Source organism: Mus musculus, chromosome X, assembly GCF_000001635.26.
Source record: "Mus musculus strain C57BL/6J chromosome X, GRCm38.p6 C57BL/6J".
Lineage (NCBI taxonomy): Eukaryota > Metazoa > Chordata > Mammalia > Rodentia > Muridae > Mus > Mus musculus.
Genome location: NC_000086.7, coordinates 74,296,809 through 74,313,032, shown reverse-complemented (window position 1 = coordinate 74,313,032; position 16,224 = coordinate 74,296,809). Strand labels below are relative to the sequence as shown.

Here is a 16,224-nt window from a genome sequence, read left to right as displayed (position 1 = left end):
GCGTGACGTCAGCCACCAGGGAACGTGCGGACGCAGGCCCTGCCCTACGCCCGCGGCTCTGACACGTGATCGCACCTCGCCCCGCCTCACAGGAGGCCGGACGAGTTCATCCCATACCCAATGCGAAATCACCAGTTCTTTCTGCTGGTTCCTTGTGACATGGAGCTGGGTCCTCTAGCTTCCTGTACACCCTCAAAGTTAAATGCTATCTTAAGCTGGCCCTCCATTCCTCCTAACTTCTTTCTGTTAGTCCCAAGGCTGAGCGCGCTGCTCCCAACTTGGATGATGGAACTGAGAGCCATGTCTCAGTCAGGTGTACCCCTTCCCACGGAGGCTGTTTTTCCTCCTGCTTGGTCACACACTGACACATTTGGTTGCTTGGATTTTTTTGTTGTTGTTTTTTCCGAGACAGGGTTTCTCTGTGTAGCTGACTGTCCTGGAACTCACTCTGTAGACCAGGCTGGCCTCAAACTCAGAAATTGGCCTGTTCTCTGCCTCCCAAGTGCTGGCATTAAAGGTGTGTGCCACCCCTGCCCAGCTGAATTTTTTTAGCTATCATCCAAGGCTAGGTCCAGGTCCCTTTGCTCCCCCAGGACTGAGACTCCTGATACCTCTCCTTTAAAAATTTGTGTGAGGCAGAGGAGATGGCTCAGGCAATGGTGAGTACCCAGAATCGATCCCCAGCATTCAAATAGCTCACAACTGACTGTAACTCCAATTCCTGGAGATACTGGCTTCTGCAGGCAGCAGATATGCAAGTTGTGCACACCCACCTAGGCAAAATAGCCATACACATAAAAATTTAAATGTGTTTGTTTACATGTTGTGCACAAGCCACTGAACATGTGCAGAGGTCATATTGTGGAATCAGTTTTCTCCTTCCACCTTTACATGGGCTCCAAAGATCAAACTCAGGGTCACATAGAAAATATCTTTATGCATTGAACCATCTCACCTGTGCTATTCTGCTTCGGAGAGGTCAGTATAGCCTTGAACCCAAAACCTCCACACTGACTTCTGATTTGGAAACCACTAGTAAATGATGACCCGTCCAACACCAGATGACCTACTTCACCTGCCTTGATCCTTGCGGATACAGTTCTAGTCCAGAAGCTAAATTGCCCCAGTCCTGCAAAACAGCCTTAAAGCAGAGAACCTAAAGAGCCAGGCTTAAGTTTCAATAGTTTTATTGGGAGGTTTTTGTTTTCTGTGAAATATACTAGAGCTTGGGGAAGGGGACACATTCACTTTGCAAGGTAAGGGTTTCCCACCACTAAAGGAAAAGGCATGGGGCAGGGTACACTGGGGTTTGGATCCACTTTCCTACCTCCTTCTGCTTTGCTCACATTACTTTTTCTCAGTGAACACAACACAAAAGAAATTCAAAACAGATCAACCTCCAGAGGGGGTCACACCTAAATCTTCTCCCATCCCAGGCTTTGCCAGCACTGGGAGAGGCCAGGGCAGCTCACTCTACAGCCCTAGGCTGCACAGAAAGGCTGAGGGCTCAGACAATTACTCCAAAGTTAATAAATTAGAATAAATTATAAGGAGGAGGAGGAGGAGGAGGAATGCAATTTTGTGCTGGGAGGGTCCCTTCTCTCCAACACCTAAGAGTTGGGGGAGGAGATGGGTATCTCCAAAGGCCACTACATTTGGGACTAAGAGCAGTGGGGGTGGGGGTCAGCTTTTCCTCCACTCCTTCCCAAACAGCAAAATTGGGGGTGCACGATGCACACACACATGCACACACATGTACACACGCACACACACGTACGTACACACACGTACACACACGCACGCGCGCGCGCACACACACACACACACACACACACACACACACAAAGTTCTCTTTCCCTAGAACAAGGACAGACCAAGAAAGAGGATACTATCCAACTCCCATCTCCCAAACCATCCCTAAGGTTAAGGATATGGTCAGTGAATAAAATCAATAAGGTGGGTGATTGGAATGTGGTAGGGGAAGCAGAAGATGCTGGAAACAAGGATGCCTAGCCATACCATCTCCCCTGCCCTAGAGAAGGACATACAAGTTGGGGAGAGGGGAACAGGGGCTGGAGGAGGGGAGTCAGCAATCACTGATCAGCTTCTCCAAAGACATCATTCTGTTTGCGCTTCATGTTCTCAAAATCAAAGGCAGAACCAGCCATGCGTTTGTAGATATCTTTGATGTCATTGCAGGTTGTCTCAAAGTGTGTGGTAGCATCATAGGAGCAGGAACAGAACACCTGTAAATAGACAGAACCCCAGGGCTCACGGAAGTCAGGCAGAGGATCTTGGATAGACTGCAAGAACCAAGGCTGACTGGGACAGCATTTTTACCTGACTCTCTGAACCATCATCAATGGGCTCATATAAATCACTGATAGCCACAAACCTAAGGGGCAAATAAAAGAAAAGAAAGAAGAGAAAAGTCTCATAATGGGCCTTGCCCATTCCTAATCCCCAACCTCCCCATAAAGTTTGGTTCAGCCTCTCACTTCTGGTCAATGGGTTCCAACAGCTCCAATGCAGGCTCAACTTCCTTTTCTGGTTCTGCAGTCTCTACAGTGGTGCTGGCAATGGCGATGTATTTGCCCTGTGCGGCCACGTTGTGCGCATAGGAGATCATGCACACATAGATGTCTGACCATGGGAAGCCAATTGGTTAACATGTACCAGAGGAAAATGGCCACACACAAAAAGTAGTTCCTAGAGGCTAGACAGGAATCTGGCCCACATGCTCCTGCTCCCAACCCAACATGTAAACAGCATTCAAACTGTCATTTTCATGAACAAGGTAAGAGCTCAAGCCATCCAAGCCGCAGGGATTCTGTAACAAAATGTCACAAGAAGCCCTAAGATTTCTTGTGAGAAGAGATGCATAACAGCCTGGCCTACCTGACTTCCTGTTGACCTGGTTCTGAGGGATGATAATTTGGCAGGAATTGGCATCATTGGTATTCTTGATGGGGTGGCTGAGGATACAGATGATGCGAATAACCTGGCCAGCCTTTTGCACACGGTCTGGGATGTAACTGGGATCACAGATCAGCTGCTTGCAGCGGGCCACCTGTGAAGGTACCAGAAGGGTTTGTACCTGTTGGAAAGGCAAGCCAGGCAGCTCTGAGCTGTCATCACTGTCCCTTTCTTTGAAGCTCAGAGAGATCAGCCCTCATATACAGGGCTAGGTGACCCTACTGCTAAAACACAATGATCACAAAAATGGGCTTTTTTTTTTCTGCTGCTGGAGTTTTTATTTGAGACTGTTTGACCCAAACTAATCTCAACCTCAGGATCTTCTTCACTAGCAGCCTCAATTCTCATGCCCCACCACAGCAGGCTGAAGGATGGTTGGGGGGAGGCATGTTATCTCAGTTGGTAGAGTGCTTGCCTGTTATGCATAAAGCCCCAGGTTAGATTCCCGCAATGCATAAAGCAGGTCTCTTGACACACACCTGTAATCCAGCATCAAGAAGGTGGAAGCACAAGGATTAAAAGTTCATCCTCAGCTACATTCAACATCTGACGCCAGCCCGGGGTACAGGGCACCCTTTCCAAAAGAATACTTTCAGGAATACAAAATATGTGACTTCTGAAGGATACTTCTTGATTGATTTATATTCATCTGCCTTGGCTCCCAAGTACTGGAAAACAGCTGTGTGCCATTACACCTGGCATTTTGAAGGGTATTTCTTGCCAACAGGAATAACTATGTAGAGTTTCCCTGACCACCCAGTCCCTAGCTGTAAGCTTCTCAGGGTTAAGCAGCAGCAAACTCACCAGTAATAAGGCTCCCTAAGAACATAGCCCTGAAAAAGACCAAACCACGGTAATACAAATGTATATGGCAGGCTTACCTCTCCCTCAGATTTGACACCCACCACCTTGCCATTTTCCATGATGATGTCATCCACTGGTTTGTTCAGCATGTATGTTCCCCCATAGATGGCACTCAATCTATAGTAAGGAAAATGACAAGGGAGTCTTCTCAGGAGAATGGTGACCGATCCTACTCTACTCTCCCCACCCCACCAGTGGGGTAAAGAAACTACACAGGTAGACAGAGTTCAATTCCAACTGTTTCAGGTGTCTCCCCCATAAATTTGGGCCCATTTTTGGCATATTCCTTCTTCTCTGCTGTTTCCATCCATAATACTCTGTTCTGCAAATGGGTCAATGGAAGGCAGCATGAAGGAGTAGCTCCACACAGAAATGGCCCAGGAGTCAAGAATAAAGAACTGTCAGTAAAAGAGCCAGCTCCCAGGGAAGCCCAGACTCAAGGTTCTGGGGTCCTAGACTTAGACCTGGTACTACCAAGAGCTAAGGGAAGCTATGTTCATGGTGACCTAGTCCTTTACTTTGTATTTCATCTATTTTTTAAATAAATTTTTATATTTATTTATTCATATGTGTGTTTTATTTACATGTATGTCTGTACACCACATGTATGCCTGATGCTTGTGGAGGCCAGATGAAGGTTTTGGATTCCCTAAAACTGGAGTTATGGGTGGTTGTGAACTACCATGTATGTTCACATTGGAACTGAACCTGGATCCTCGGTATAAACAAGTGCTCTTATCTGCTGAGCCATTTCTCCAGCCTCTACTCTGCTTTTTAATGCACTAGCGCAGTGCCCCCATTACCCAGGGATGGAATAATATACATGAAAATTAGATGGGAAAGTAGGAGATGCCTCAAAAATATTCAAGGTAATTTTCATTCTTGGCCTTAGTCTTACTAGTAATACTATCCGAAAAAGACAGATCCTCACCTGGCAAAGCCCTGGGGCAGCTCACCCAGGCCATACAGTGGGTATAAATAGGGGCTCTTGCCATACCGGGCCAGGGACTCGCTGTACAACTTGATGCGGTTAATAGTCTCAAGACAGGGCTGATCCAGGTAGCTGGGGAACAAGAGCCAAGGAAGATGCTTTGGCAGCGGCATCCTTGCTCACCTACAAAGACACCAGCCAACCTTCCCACCACCCTTTGTGACCTGGCAAAGATGTGGGTCAAATGGAGAGGGACTGAAATGGAACAGGTGAGTCTGGAGCTGAGCACAAGAGACATGCAGGGTGGGCAGTAGGTACAATAGGCAGGTGTGGGGAGGGCAAGGTGTGAGCCAGAGAAGGGGCTCCCATCACCAGCCAGCTTTCCCCTCACTCATCAGTGCGGTAGAGCGCCAAGGCATGGCCAGTGAAATCTATGACATCTTGACCCAGGTCAAACTTCCGGTAGACATCACGCATGCTGGTGTTCTGGGGATCAACACCCTCAAAGGTTTTGGGGTCATTCTCATCAAAGTTTGCCACAAACACCAAAAATTTTCGGAAGCGTCGTTTTTCAAACATGCCCATCAGATCTGAAAGAAAGGTATTGAGAAGACCCTTAGCATTACTGGGACATAGAACTCCTCTTTCCACCAGAGCAGGCCAAGAAAGCTGGTTGTATGTAATGTAGAGTATTGGCTCCCACCAATACTCTATCATGTAACACTACCCCACCCTTCTTGATCTCAATTTTCTTTTTGTAGGAAGAAACCCTTCTAGTTCCACGTAGGGATGCTACAGGGCAAGTAGGCCCTCTGACAAAAAGGAATCCTGTTCTGTGAACTTTCTGGCAACTTGCCAGGATGGGTAGCACTGTCCAATCAATACACTATAAAGTAAGGGTCCTCTAGGACTACACAGAGCTAAGATTAGTTTCAGGCAAAGATGAGCCTTTTGCCTAACTGTCCTGAAAATAGTCTGTCTCATCCAGCCCCATTATTCTCTGGTTAAGGAGACTCATACTCACTAGAAGCCAAGGCCTCAGTCTCGGTGGATGGCACTTTGTAGATCTTGCCCCCCTTATATACAAAGCTGCCCTCTACCACCTTGAAGTCCAGATATCGAGTCACTTCTGTATATAGTAGCATCTTTACCAGCTGACCTGTGTCCAGAGGAAATAAGGGACATTGTTGTGTTTTCCTTCAAAAACTCTCAGTAGTCTGACTGACCATATTCTTGAGATTGACCAATCTCTCCCCACTCCGTCTTCCCACTCACCACCCCCAAAACCATATACAGCATCTTTTTAATCTCTCTCACCATTGGCCATGAGGAATTTGGGGATCAAGTCAACATTCCAGTCTCGGCCCCGGCCCATTGATTCAGGGGGCCCTTCCAGTATCTGAAAGCGCTTATATAGCTGTAAGCAGGACAGGAAAGAAAGAAAAATGTCAAGGACCTGTCGCCCTTTCCCACTCTCCTGCCCAGTACCTGAGAATTACTTCGCCCCCTTATACCTATGTGGAAGACTAACAAGGATCTGGGTCTAAGCCCAGGTCTAAGAATAAGAAATCTTACCTCCTCCAGGGGTGTGATGGAAGAGCTCTCACCCCCATAGTAGGGGTTTCGGTCCATGTGCAGCACCTTCTTTCCATTCACAGACATGATGCCAGACAGGATGCATTCCTGGGGAAGGAGTGACATTTGCAGCTATACCCCATAACCCTCCAACTTGCTTCATGCCCACCACCAATTTTATAATGCAGCTCTTTTCAGTGCCTAAAACTGGGGAGGAGAAGATGGCTTCATATGATGTTTCCTTTACAACCCTGCTGAGTAAACTACTGGAGCATTAAAGGAGGTTTGGGGGGCAGAGCTTTCAGCTTCCAAGTCTTCCAGCATCAACAAGCCAAGAGAAGTATCTACTTCTCTGAGCCCACAAAAAGACAATGAGTCTACAAGAAGAACCAATTCAAAGGACCTTTGAAAGAGAAGGCCAAGTCCTTGAAATCCCAGGCCCCACCCTGCTCCTCCTTCAAAGGGCAGGAGCCCCTGACTCTCTTCTGGCCCTATCCACTGGTCTAGACTCAGGGTTCAAACTAAAAAGATTTAGGCCGGGGGTGGGGGTTGGGGGGGGCGGGGGCAGGGAAGAGACAAACACCCTCACCAGTCAGTCACTAACCCAAGGACAAAGGCTGAGGATATATATTCAGTCTGAGATCTCCATGGGAAACCAAGTTGGGGCAGAGGTAAAGTGGTCACTACCCCCCCCCCACACCCCCCACACACACACTCCTGCTGTCTCTGGAACATTCCATGGGTTTCCTATCCCATCCCAAAAAGCAGAAAAGCATGATGAGGGCCCACCCTTGTAATGTCCCCATACCCATCTTCATATTCCATCCCCTAGTTTGATCACAAGATGGTAAGGGATGCTAATCAAGGCCTTGGAGCAGGTGATGAGTTCAGGCAAAGGGTGGGGGCTGGGTGCAATGGTTCCACTGTGTGTGTGGGGGGGTGAGTTTTCCACCTCGGTGATAGAGATAGGGAAGAATAGGGGTCTGAGGTTAAGTACTAGAGTGCAGGAACACAGGACAAAGTGGGGCCCTCTACAGAGAATTGGGAACTGGAATCGACATCCTAGGGTGAGGTAGTGGGTTGGGCATGGGGTTGGTTTTCCCAGGGCTGGAGCTAGGATGATGGGAGGATGGATCGGATACCGGACTCTGCATCAATGCGGGATGGAGTGGGGTGGGGAGGGATGGCGTGGGGTGGGGAGGGATGGCATGATGCAGGGCTATGAGAGCCTGAAGTGGCACTTACGGTAAGACCTGTCCCCAGCACAATCACATCGTATTCCTCATCCATGATCAGGCCTTGGTACCAGCGTCCGCTCTGCTCCTCCTCCTTCACCACAGCAGCCGCTACCACTACCTCTACTATTGCTACTGCTGCTACTGCCGCTGCTGCTGCTGCCCCTGCCGCTGCTTCTGTCACTGCCGCCGCACTGAACCAAAGATGGCGTCTGTCGGTTGTCTCCTGATCCCTACGCAGCGTTAATGAGTCCCTCTCTCTCTCCGCTGGCCCCGCCCCGCCCAACCAGTCATCATTTCCTTGCTTGTTTTCTGGGAGGGCTTCTGTCACCTGGGTCCCAGCACCAGAATGACTGCAGGGGTTATCGGGGCTCTTCGTGAGCCCAGAAAAATACGGGGCGGGGCAGGCCGGCAGCAGGTGCTGAGTCCTCCGAAAGATCCTTGCGCGGGAGCCGCGCGCGCCCCGCCCCGCCCCGCGCGCTCCCGTACCGCCCCCTGGGAGAAACACAAGGTATGGAAGCCCTGCTGTGTGTTGTTGCACAGTAGCGGAGCTACCATTGTCAGGATTCCTCCCAAGGCCAGGAAAAGTAACAAGCCTCTACTCTAAGTAGGTTTGTTAAGAGTATCAGCTTACTGAAGACCCTCCCACCCTTCCTCTCTCACCTCTTGCATGACTGGACTACATCTGAGCACTTCTTCCCTTCAGTCAAGAAAAAAAAATCTACTGTTCAGTGCAGAAATGAGTGACACGAAGCCCAACACAAGGCAACACGTCTTTATTTTATTAGGAAGGAAACAACAGAGCAACCCCCCACACACACCTCCGGCCTCTTGACAGGCAGTCTTTATGGGAATAATCCAGAAACCCAGTGAGCACACTTTGTTCACCAATCCTCGTGATGGTTTCTTCCTTCCCAGGCCACAGAAATAAACCCCAGTGTACCACTCACTCTTAACACATCACCCCTCCCCCCCAAAAAACATAACAGCTAAGCTGGACAGACAGTCAAGTAGTCTTTCCACACCTCGCAAATTCAAGGAACCTCAAGTTCATGGCTGTTGCTGGAAGCTCCATAAAGCTTGGGGAGTGAGCATTTACTACACAAAAGCACTATAAACAGCAAGGAATAATAGCAGAGGGGCAAGAATAAATAAGGAGAGAGGGTAAAGGGGAGACCCTAGAATTAAGGTCCCTTCCCCTCTTGATGATGAAGCCTGGAAGATTTATCTAATATCTATGAAGAATACACTTTGTTGGTAGAGATGGGGGATAGCCACAGGGGAGTCCCTCTCCGGGTTAAAGAGGAAGCAAGAGAGACTGAGGGTGGCGTATGTAGGGTTCATGCTATAGTAGGAAGAGGACAAACCTTTCCATCCACTGTGTCACAAAACAGAAACATGACAACCTAGACACCAATACTCCCTCAATTCCTCTCAGGTGTATGTCACACAATCTGGGTCAAAGTGATGGTGGGGCCCTTGTGGTCATCAAAGCGATCCATGGTCTTTAGGCTGAGTATCATGTGCAGACCATAGGTGAATATGAAAAGCATGAAGAGGGTGGTGAGCAGACCCATCCAGATGCCCGGAGAGAAGAAACCAGCACAGTCGCTAGCATAGGAGAACTGTTCACCAGTCACATTGAAGGCCTGGATCTAGGAGACACATTGACATGGATCAGATGGTTCCACAAGGTTCCACACACAGTAAGAGCTGGGATTCTGGAATCAATGAATAATCTATACCTTCAGAGACTGCACAAGGCTGGAACTCTCAGCTACATGCTCAAACCATACTGAGATTCTCTGGGCCCTTCTTCCCTCCCCTTACTGCCACCAGCTTGGGGCCCATCACCCTTTCAATACCTGGAAGTTATGAAGAGTCATCTGCCAGACTGAGGGCACGTTGGTCACAAGGAGATTGCCTTTCTTGCTCACACTGCTGACGTACTCACAGTGGAAAGAATAGATGCTAGGTCCTGTGACTTGGGAAACATTGAAATGGGCAACAGAGCCATTGCTGTGGATTTCAAGTCGTTCCATGGCAAACCAATATCGGGCAGACACTGGATAGAAGCGACTAGCCAGAATGAACCTGGGAGGCAGGGGATGCAGAGATGTCAGATGAACAGAACAGAGTGAAGACACGCCAGCCCTGACAAACTTCAGCCAACAGAACTTACTTGAATGTCACTGTTGCACCAAAGAGTGGCTCATAGGTCAGTGAAAGCCTATGGAACAAGGCAGAGGAGTACTGTCAGGCTCTAGAAGGATCTTAAGAAGGTCCTCATCAGGTTGGCTCCAACCTAAGCTGCCCTAGATCCATCCTTATAGTCACCTGCCAATACAGTGTCCCCATTTACCATATGGGAAAAGTAAAGTTCCAGTCATAAGCAAATCAGGAGCAGTTGTGAAACAATTAGGTTTCACATCTCCAACTTAGGATTCCTTCCTCTGGTTCCTAGGCCTCCTTCTTGGGGTTATTCAGCTGCCTGCTGAGGTTTCAAGGGTAGGAAACCTAGGACTGGTTTTAACAGTTGGTTTGATATTTGCCTACATGCAGTCCCAGGGGTTGGGTTCAAAAACGGTCCAGGATCCCAAGGGACTATGTGGTAATAAAAGCTCAGGACCCAACAACCAATACCTAAAAAAACATGAGAAGGCCAAACTCTTAAGAGGCTCCCTCACCAGTAACCTCCCAGCAATATCACCCTGCGATACTGTGACATCTATGTCCTTGGTGAACATACCACACAAACATAATCCCACATCCTTGTCCTGTACTGAGCTCACAGTGACAGGAAGACCATGTGTGATAGGATAGCCCTTCCTTCTCTTCCTATAACCCTTACATGGCAAAGGAGTCATTCCAGAAGGAGCCGGTCAAGTTAAGATTCTCCACACCAAAGGTGAGGGAGGTCAAGTCTTTCCACTCGTCTTTGTATGCCACAGAGAAGTTTTGTGCCCAAAACAGGATCCTTGGGGCAGTGTCATTGTAACTCACAGGAGGATGGATCGCAGGAGATGCCACCTGAGTCTGAAGCAGCTGGCGACCTAGACCCCCAGCCACCATGGTTATATCACGGGCCACCTGTAGAAACATCCAACAAGCCTTCTCTCAACAGCCCTAAAAACAAAACCTAATCCACTGGACTGGTATTCCTTCCCCACTGGTTACCCTGTATACCATCTGAAAGTCCCTAGACCTGATATTCCATCTCCCTAAACTAACAATCACACTGCCCAAAGTGGCTCATAAGCAAAATGAAAAAAGGCACCATGGATGGAGGAAGCAATCCTCTGTCCATTAATCCCCCAAACTGAAGCCTCCTGAGAGATCCTGCCTGTGACATACCCCTTCATCTCTAGTCACACTCACCACATTGCCTCACACCCTCATTCCCCAGGGCCCCTGCTAGAAGAGTACATACTCTAGAAGGGCGGACTGCAGTAAGAGCTGCGGTGTAAGGGACATCTTCAGACTTGAGTGTGCTCAGTACCTGTCCGATGACCTCATCTGAAGAGTGACAAGAGAACAGAGAGCCAAGTCACTAGGTAGCTTGCTTAGAGAAATACTACCCATTGTCTGATTCAGAGACCTTCTAGACTATGAGAATTCAGTGCTGTTAGTTTCCACTGAGGACCTCTAAAAAACAGGTATTTCTCCTTCTACATACTCTGCCAGTCTCTCTGGGGACAATTGTAGCTCTCTGATGGCAAGCTAAACCTAAGTAAACAGAACATATAGTGATACAGAGAACTCAAAATCTACACAGCAGATGGGACTGTCCTTTACCACAAAGAAGTACTTTGCATAATGTTACTGGTCTATTAAATACAGAGATTCATTGTACTTGTACAAAAACTAGATTTTGGAGCTCTTGCACAGGGGGTCATAAGGCACTTGGATATCTCTGTCAGGTGGGGCTGACTACAGAAGAACATGGCCAAGCAGCCAGCCACGATGTACTTGCTCAGCTGTCAGCCACTCTGAGAAACGGGGACAACCTTGTGGTAAGGAGAAACCAGTTCTATTTTCCTGGCCCAAGGGCAAAATGGGGACATAAATTTTCCAGTAACACACTCACCGTTACCTGTGAGGACCTCCCTGGGCGCCATCAGACCGGAGCTATGGATAAAAAAAGTGAGAGGCCCACAGGTTGCTCTGCTCTCAAATCCAAATAGCTTGCCTGGATCAGTTCTCTGAAACTCACTACCTTTCTCTCAGCCCTTCTAACATTTCCCTTCCTACTAGCCCCACTTACTAAGTCTGTGGACTTCATCTGCTGCTCTGTCATGCAGACACTTAGCTCAGCAACAGCTATTCCCACTTCCACACCTCTATTTGCTTCAGTACCCCTGTCTGGAATCCTATTCCCCTTTCCCCTATTTGCAACTATGTCTACAGTCCTATAAAGTGGGCATTAGTGGTAACAAAGTTTTCTCATTTCTGGAGGCCCAATAGGCCTAACTCAGTGGTGAATACTTGTAAGTCACAACCTGACAGGAGGTCCTTTCTGTCACTTCTTGGCATAAAATGAACTTTCTGTAAGAGTCCCAAGGTAGTGAACAGGAGAATACTGTCATCTTTGATTGAACTCTGCCACCAACAGATCCCAGGATCTTACCCCTATCTGAGGTGCAAGGTTAGAGGCTGGAAGCCATGCCACCTAGGCTGTACCTGGCTGTGTAGGGCAGACGGATGAGCAGCAGGGCAGGAAGGCTGGCATTGAGCTTCAGCTCCTTTAAGGTAGCTAGATCCACATGCAAGGGGCTAGCCCCAAGCTTCTCCTGTAGGTAGGTGGTCAGAGTGCTGATTGCATACCAGTCCACAGCAGGAAGCACCAGTGAGGAGGGGGCCAAGTCCAGGGCATTCTGATGGTAGAGAAGATGTGGAAGGCAAAGTGAGCCAGGGATCAGTGGATCTTATAATAACCACTAAAACCTCACCTGGAAAGCCACACCCCATAGGGACTGGATCCCAGAATGAGTCAGAAAGTAAATGTCCCATATCTCCAAGCCTTGACAGTCACATCCCAAGCCCTCTACCCTCAAAGCCTCTGGTCCTCTCTCTGGGAGAGAACACAGAATGTATTGTCTTTCCTTTTGGCTGTGAGCAGACCCTTACCTCCAGGTTAGAAAAGGCACTGTCCTGCTTATTTCCAAACACACCACCGTATGCTGTGAAATCCTCAATGCTTAGCTAAAAGGAAAGCAGAAGAGATGTCCTAGGAGGCTGGGCAAGGAACAAAGACCAAGGGCCAGGACATGGAGGGGAGATTCTCCAGGCTAACAAAAGAGTGAACCATCAGGACTTGTGGTGGAGGTGAGTGGAAGGCTTACTCTTTTCTCCCAGCACTCTGAGGGCATGATGACAAGATATAGAAGGTGATCATAGGGTTGAGAGATTTATGTACAGCTGGTTTGTGATAACCTACAAAACAAGGGTCAGGCAGCAAGAAGAACTGGGGAGGAAGAGGGAAGTTAGAGAACAGGAAGAGGACAGCAAAGAACAATTACTATATGCCTCTAAAGAGGGAAGTAGAAGTCAGAGCAAATGAACCTCTATACAGTTTGGGCAGGATCCTTTTCAAAGGAGGAAGTCCATGCCCCACCATTGTTGTTAAGAATGAGGGGAGACACGCCTTTAATCCCAGTACTCGGGAGGCAGAGGCAGGCGGATTTCTGAGTTTGAGGCCAGCCTGGTCTACAGAGTGAGTTCCAGGACAGCCAGAGCTACACAGAGGAAACCCTGTCTTGAAACAACAACAACAGCAACAACAAAACAACAACAACAAAAAAAGAGTGAGGGGAGAGGAAGATATTGGAACAAAATGGGGGAAACAGATTTCGGAGCTCTCAGGACCCTGGCAATGCCAATCTCATGCCCTTCTCTCTACAACCTAAAAGTGTTTTCACTCCTCCTTCCCTCAACCCCCAGCTAGCTTCCTCTGGCTTCTCCCAGTTAGGCCCAGAGGCAATCTTAACCAGCTTCCCTAAACTCATTATGTTTACTATACATAAGCCCAGTCTCCTTTCCTATGTTCCTCTCCTATATTCTGTGCTACCTATGCAAGGCTTGCTATCTTCCTACCAACCTTTCCCCTTGTGGCATTTCCTCCATCTCTAGGTGACCTAGCGGATCATCTCCTAACCTTTCAATCACATACTAGGCTCCAGTCTCACAAGCAGCCCCTAGAACTGATTAAGAACACTCCCTTGCCCAGGGCCCTTACACCTGCAGTTCTCCTGCCAGTAATGGCCTGCCTCAAAAGTCACATGACTCCTTCCTGCCAATAAGATGTTATCTCCAGAGACCCTGCCTGATCTCACTGTTACCTAAAACAGTGTCCTTACTGTGTTGTCTTAGCCTGCTCCCTTCTCTAGACTAAAAAGACTGGTATCATAAACATGTACCAACTTAGCTCTTAGCCACTTGCCTTCACAAGAATGTTTATACTTCCAAACACATAGCAAGCACGCCACCATTGTCAAAAGGAAATGTCCTAAGATTGAGAGACTGTGGCTAGATGACTTATGTAGAATACTTCTCGCAGACTCCTGATATAGGTGGATATCTTCATTTTGCACTTACAGAAAAGTATGGTTAACAAAGATTATTTCATGCGCTCAAAGGCTGAAAAATGATAGGACTGAGTTCTGGTCTGACCTGTTATTTACCATCTTCTGAAAGGACTATCAACCAGCACAATTACTACCACCGACACAGGAACTGAAGGAAAGCAAGAACAGAAAGAGCTAGTCAGGCTACTATGGAGGAAGGGACAAGCAGAGACTTGACATCCTCTTGAACAATAATCTTATGCTACATTAGAACCTTCTCATAGTTCATACTCCTGCTCTAGGTGCAGACCTCTGGAGTGAAAGGAAAATAGAATGCTGGCTCAGCACAAAACTGAAGGACAGGTCTGATACCCTCAGGCTGGAAGTAGTGTATTGTGCAAATCACAATTCAGCAATTCATTTTACCTCTTCAACATTACTTTCCTTAGCAGTTAAAACAAGATAATGATATCAGTTGAATAGAATGCACATACCAGACTAAATAAAAGGTCATTTTCCAGTTATTCCTATTACTGCCAACCATTAGCTATTATATATATATATATACTACATATATATATATATATATATATATATATATATATATATATATGAATGAATGAAATGAAACCTTGGGCAAGTCACTGATCTTATCCCAAAATGAGTCTTCTCATCTGTGAAACTGAGTAGTAATTTCCACCACAGTATAGGACATCAGAAAGTAATGCTTAGTACTAGGTAGGTATCTGGTCTTTAATCCATTGCTTCCTTTTTTTTTTCTTTTTGGTTTTTCGAGACAGGGTTTCTCTGTGTAGCCCTGGCTGTCCTGGAACTCACTCTGTAGACCAGGCTGGCATCAAACTCAGAAATCCGCCTGCCTCTGCCTCCCAAGTGCTGGGATTGAAAGAGTGTGCCACCACTGCCCAGTTAATCCCTTGCTTCCTTAAATCAAGTCCCTGCTGTTTCTGTGGGTCTACTGTTCCCACTGAAGCTTCTCCTACATATCTTTCCAAAAATCTAGCCACACCTGCCTACAGGTGGAAGGAGGTCACTACAGCTTCACCTATGGAACGGGCAGTAGGGGTGGGGTGGGGTCAGCTTTCCTTGGACAAAGACATAGCAAGCTAGAACAGACTCACCTTGTCCTGTAGGAACAGCAGTACATTACGGGGACCCAGCTCCAGGGCAGGGTCTAAGTAGGTAGAAAGCTGCATATCGCTGGTGATATGACCCTCATGTGTGTCGGCCACAGGAGCCCACAGATTCCTGGAAGTGGACAGAATAGGGACTGTCAGACCTGATTTCGTTGCTTGAGATCCTAACCCTATCGGCTCCTGGCTTCACATGCAAGGCCCTGAGATCTGAACGCTCGCCGTCATGAAGCGAGTCCCTGAATAAAAGACAATCTCCATCTGGGCCTCGAAGCCTCTGGCCAAGGACAGCCCTGGAGTTCAGCAAAGGCGACTCATCCACCGCGGCGCACCGCATGGCACTCCCAAACCCAACCTGGCCCGATTCAACTCAGCCAAGCCGGCCAGCCCAACCAGGCCTGTCCCTGCCCGCTCACCGGTCACTCGACCACAGTACCAGTGGCACCTGCTGCTCCGTGGCCACTGCTGCTGCCACTGCCACCAACGACAGAGACAGCCACATGACTGGAGCCCGCCCTGTCCCCGTCCGTATCCGAGATACCACTGTTGCCGCCATCATAGCCTCAGCTTTCAGTGAGTGCCTGGGCCTCTGAAGCCACTGCAGATCAGATGACCGGCACCTCCGCCCAAGCCCCGCCCTCAACGATCTGGGAGGGGCCCTCTCACATACTCGTCTGTGATTGGGCCAAGTGAGTGGCACTCATGACCACTCCTTTTCGCTGGTTGGCTGTACGTGTTTCCAGTCGCGCACGCTCCTTATGAGAAAGGAGGCGGGATCGAGCGCTACAGGCTGCTACTTGGTTCAGCCAGTCGGGTTGATTCTACAGCGTCTCATGCTGTATTTGCCTTTTTCTGTTTTTGTCCTTTTTGCTTAAAATCGCGATACTGGAGTCTTTTTCCTAAAGATAGACCCTCCCTCTGGTATAAAA

General features: G+C 48.2%; 2 protein-coding genes across 4 annotated transcripts; both read right to left on the bottom strand.

Annotated features, from left to right (window-relative positions):
* Positions 1 to 1,165: 1,165 nt before the first annotated feature.
* Gdi1 (guanosine diphosphate (GDP) dissociation inhibitor 1) lies at positions 1,166 to 8,021 on the bottom strand. The gene is made up of 11 exons (NM_010273.4): positions 7,592 to 8,021; positions 6,347 to 6,454; positions 6,089 to 6,188; positions 5,796 to 5,930; positions 5,163 to 5,361; positions 4,772 to 4,903; positions 3,858 to 3,957; positions 2,899 to 3,070; positions 2,499 to 2,643; positions 2,341 to 2,395; positions 1,166 to 2,246 (listed from the first exon to the last, which is right to left on the bottom strand). The coding sequence occupies exons 1-11, from the start codon at positions 7,634 to 7,636 to the stop codon at positions 2,094 to 2,096; spliced, it is 1,344 nt and encodes a 447-aa protein (NP_034403.1). The 5' UTR covers positions 7,637 to 8,021; the 3' UTR covers positions 1,166 to 2,093.
* A 290-nt stretch (positions 8,022 to 8,311) lies between these two features.
* Positions 8,312 to 15,936, bottom strand: Atp6ap1 (ATPase, H+ transporting, lysosomal accessory protein 1). 3 transcript variants are annotated; one of them, NM_001358380.1, is made up of 10 exons: positions 15,712 to 15,936; positions 15,284 to 15,410; positions 12,709 to 12,783; positions 12,262 to 12,455; positions 11,669 to 11,709; positions 11,012 to 11,097; positions 10,433 to 10,671; positions 9,764 to 9,811; positions 9,447 to 9,675; positions 8,312 to 9,302 (listed from the first exon to the last, which is right to left on the bottom strand). In NM_001358380.1, the coding sequence occupies exons 1-10, from the start codon at positions 15,852 to 15,854 to the stop codon at positions 9,237 to 9,239; spliced, it is 1,248 nt and encodes a 415-aa protein (NP_001345309.1). In that variant the 5' UTR covers positions 15,855 to 15,936; the 3' UTR covers positions 8,312 to 9,236. The 3 variants fall into 3 exon arrangements, with proteins under 3 accessions (NP_001345309.1, NP_061264.1, NP_001345304.1); NM_018794.4 differs by having other exon boundaries at positions 8,312 to 9,236; NM_001358375.1 differs by lacking the exon at positions 12,709 to 12,783 and having other exon boundaries at positions 8,312 to 9,236.
* Positions 15,937 to 16,224: the final 288 nt, after the last annotated feature.